General features: G+C 40.0%; 1 protein-coding gene across 1 annotated transcript; it reads right to left on the bottom strand.

Annotated features, from left to right (window-relative positions):
* Nucleotides 1-223: 223 nt before the first annotated feature.
* Nucleotides 224-1,483, bottom strand: KCNJ16 (potassium inwardly rectifying channel subfamily J member 16). Its single transcript, XM_063081390.1, has one exon. It carries the CDS (start codon nucleotides 1,481-1,483, stop codon nucleotides 224-226), a length of 1,260 nt encoding a protein of 419 aa, XP_062937460.1.
* Nucleotides 1,484-2,362: the final 879 nt, after the last annotated feature.

Below are 2,362 nucleotides of genomic sequence, written 5' to 3'. Positions count from 1 at the left end.
AGCATTCCTAATACAAAATTGGCTAGGAAAAAAATTTTAATAATTGAAAACTATGAAATTTTTATATTATCTTTTACCAAGTTTAACCTACTCTGCTTAACACTATCTCCATAAAACACAGCTGAAACATTTTTAAGAAGCAATGTTTACAACTACTTGCCTTACATTCATTGGCTGGAGGGTAAAATGATTGAGTTGTAGCCTTCTTAACTCTAATTTAGGACTACATTTGGGATTCTACAGAAATTCTATTTAAAGTCAGCACAGCTTTCTGATAAGGTGCTTCCTTACACTCATCCGTGGCAGAAGTGGTGGTATGTTCGGGGTTTTCACAGCTGCTAACAATGGCAACTGCACTGAATGACCTTCGTCTGACCTTGGCATCTGACATGCAGGATCCTCGAATTGGCGTTACCTTTTCCATGTTGTGGAGCTGCTGGTCTTTCCAGTCCAATTGTTTGGCACTGCAGAAGGGGGCATATACTTCAACACTTCCCTCAAACTGTAAGCAGTTCACTTTATAATACTTTCTTTTGACTTCCAAGACATCATTAAACCTGTGGCCCCAGAGAATTTCTCTGGGAACATAGGAGCTTCTAGATTGATGGGATGTCCCAGTAGAATCACCAGTATAGATAAATGTCACCAAAATCTCAAAGTTATCTTTGGCCACTGCTTTGCGGTCAAGGGCATACAGAGGGCTCTCGTGATCAATTTCATGAACAATCGTTACAGGTGTGACGAGGATGATCTGGTCATTGACTAATTTGAGGTCTTTAAAAGCCATTGTCATCCTCCCTTCATTGTCTTCTGTGTAGCGGAGAAGTTGGGCTCTCACTGTTCCTTCTACCACATGGTTTGGTCGGAAATCACCAATGCGCCACATGAGACAAAGCTTCCCATCTCTCATGCCTATGAGTGCAAAATAGCTAAAACGAATGGTCTGGGCTCTCTTTCGAGCCGTTGCCATTTTGGCTAAGGCAGCTCCAATGATGAAGGTATTTATGATGCAACTTAGGATAGACTGAAGGATTACCGTGAGCACTGCCACAGAGCATTCTTCAGTGACACAGCGGTAGCCATACCCTATGGTGGTCTGGGTCTCAAGGGAGAATAAGAAAGCCCCCGTGAAAGAATGGACGTTGTCCACACAAGGTGTGATGTTCGGATCATTTAACAGGTCTCCATGATGGAAGGCTATTAGCCAAAAGATGGAACCAAAAACCAACCAAGAGAGAATGTAAGATAAAGAAAATATCACAAACATATGGCGCCACTTGGTGTCCACAAGAGTGGTAAAAATGTCGACCACATAACTCCCCCATTCTCCAAAAATATGCTTAAAATACACATTACAGCTGCCATCTTTGTGGAGCAGACGTCTTCTCGTCCTTCTCTTCTCAGCTATAACGTGCTCTGGTGGGTAGCCTGGGTATTTGGGGTCCACATTCACAGTCTGATAACTGCTGCCGTAATAGCTCATTCTGTCTTGTGCCTTTGGGGCATCCAGTGCGGGGGTTGTAGTAGTAATAGCTCTCGGTGTGTTGCTATTTCTTGGTTTGGATTTTCAGTTAAAACCTAAAAAAATAATAATAAGCACACTTTAGCTTCAGCTTTCAATTTTTATCTCTATAGCAATTTTCCAAATTTGGAGAAATTTTATGCTATGTAAAATAGATACAACTTCATTTGAAAGATAGAAACATTCGGTATTGATTACTCATTTAGGTTTAGAATTCGTCTCAGTCATTATAAGAACAAAATATGCAATTAGAGAAAATAACGTTTTTATGTATGTATGATGCTTGACTAAATAAACACTGTGATTATCCCAAATGACACCTCACTACCTTTTCGGAACTGACGTAAAAACATTTGCTTTATTTTTGTAGACTCTTCTCGCATGAGGGCATTTAAAAAGCAAAGCAATTTATAATATAAAAAGGCAAAATAAATTCAGGTAATTATCTAGCAATCTTATAAGCTTTCTAACTGTTTAAGTTAGATCATTTTTCTTAAAAGCAAAATGCAATGAATAATTTCTTCCTTCATGTTACAATGTAACTTACACACTCGTTGCTATGATAGGTAGTTCCTTCACCTTCAGCCACCTGTTGCTTCCTCACTGTCCAACTGAGGAGGCTTTTCTTCCTTGTGTACTTTCCAGGAGAGGATAGAACAGAACTGACAGGGGCACCTGCTCCAGATAAACTCCTTTCCCCCTAGCTCCACCTTTAGTCTTGAGAGGAAAAAGCCTTTAACCCCAGAGGAGTTCAAACCACTCCCAGGAAAGCTTTCAGTAAGGTGTACAATTGCTTCTGGCTTTGTCTCCTAACATTCATCCTTTTTTTCTTTTCTTTCT

The sequence above is a fragment of the Cynocephalus volans genome, chromosome 16 (genome assembly GCF_027409185.1).
Source record: "Cynocephalus volans isolate mCynVol1 chromosome 16, mCynVol1.pri, whole genome shotgun sequence".
Lineage (NCBI taxonomy): Eukaryota > Metazoa > Chordata > Mammalia > Dermoptera > Cynocephalidae > Cynocephalus > Cynocephalus volans.
This window is presented reverse-complemented; position numbering and strand designations above follow the sequence as displayed.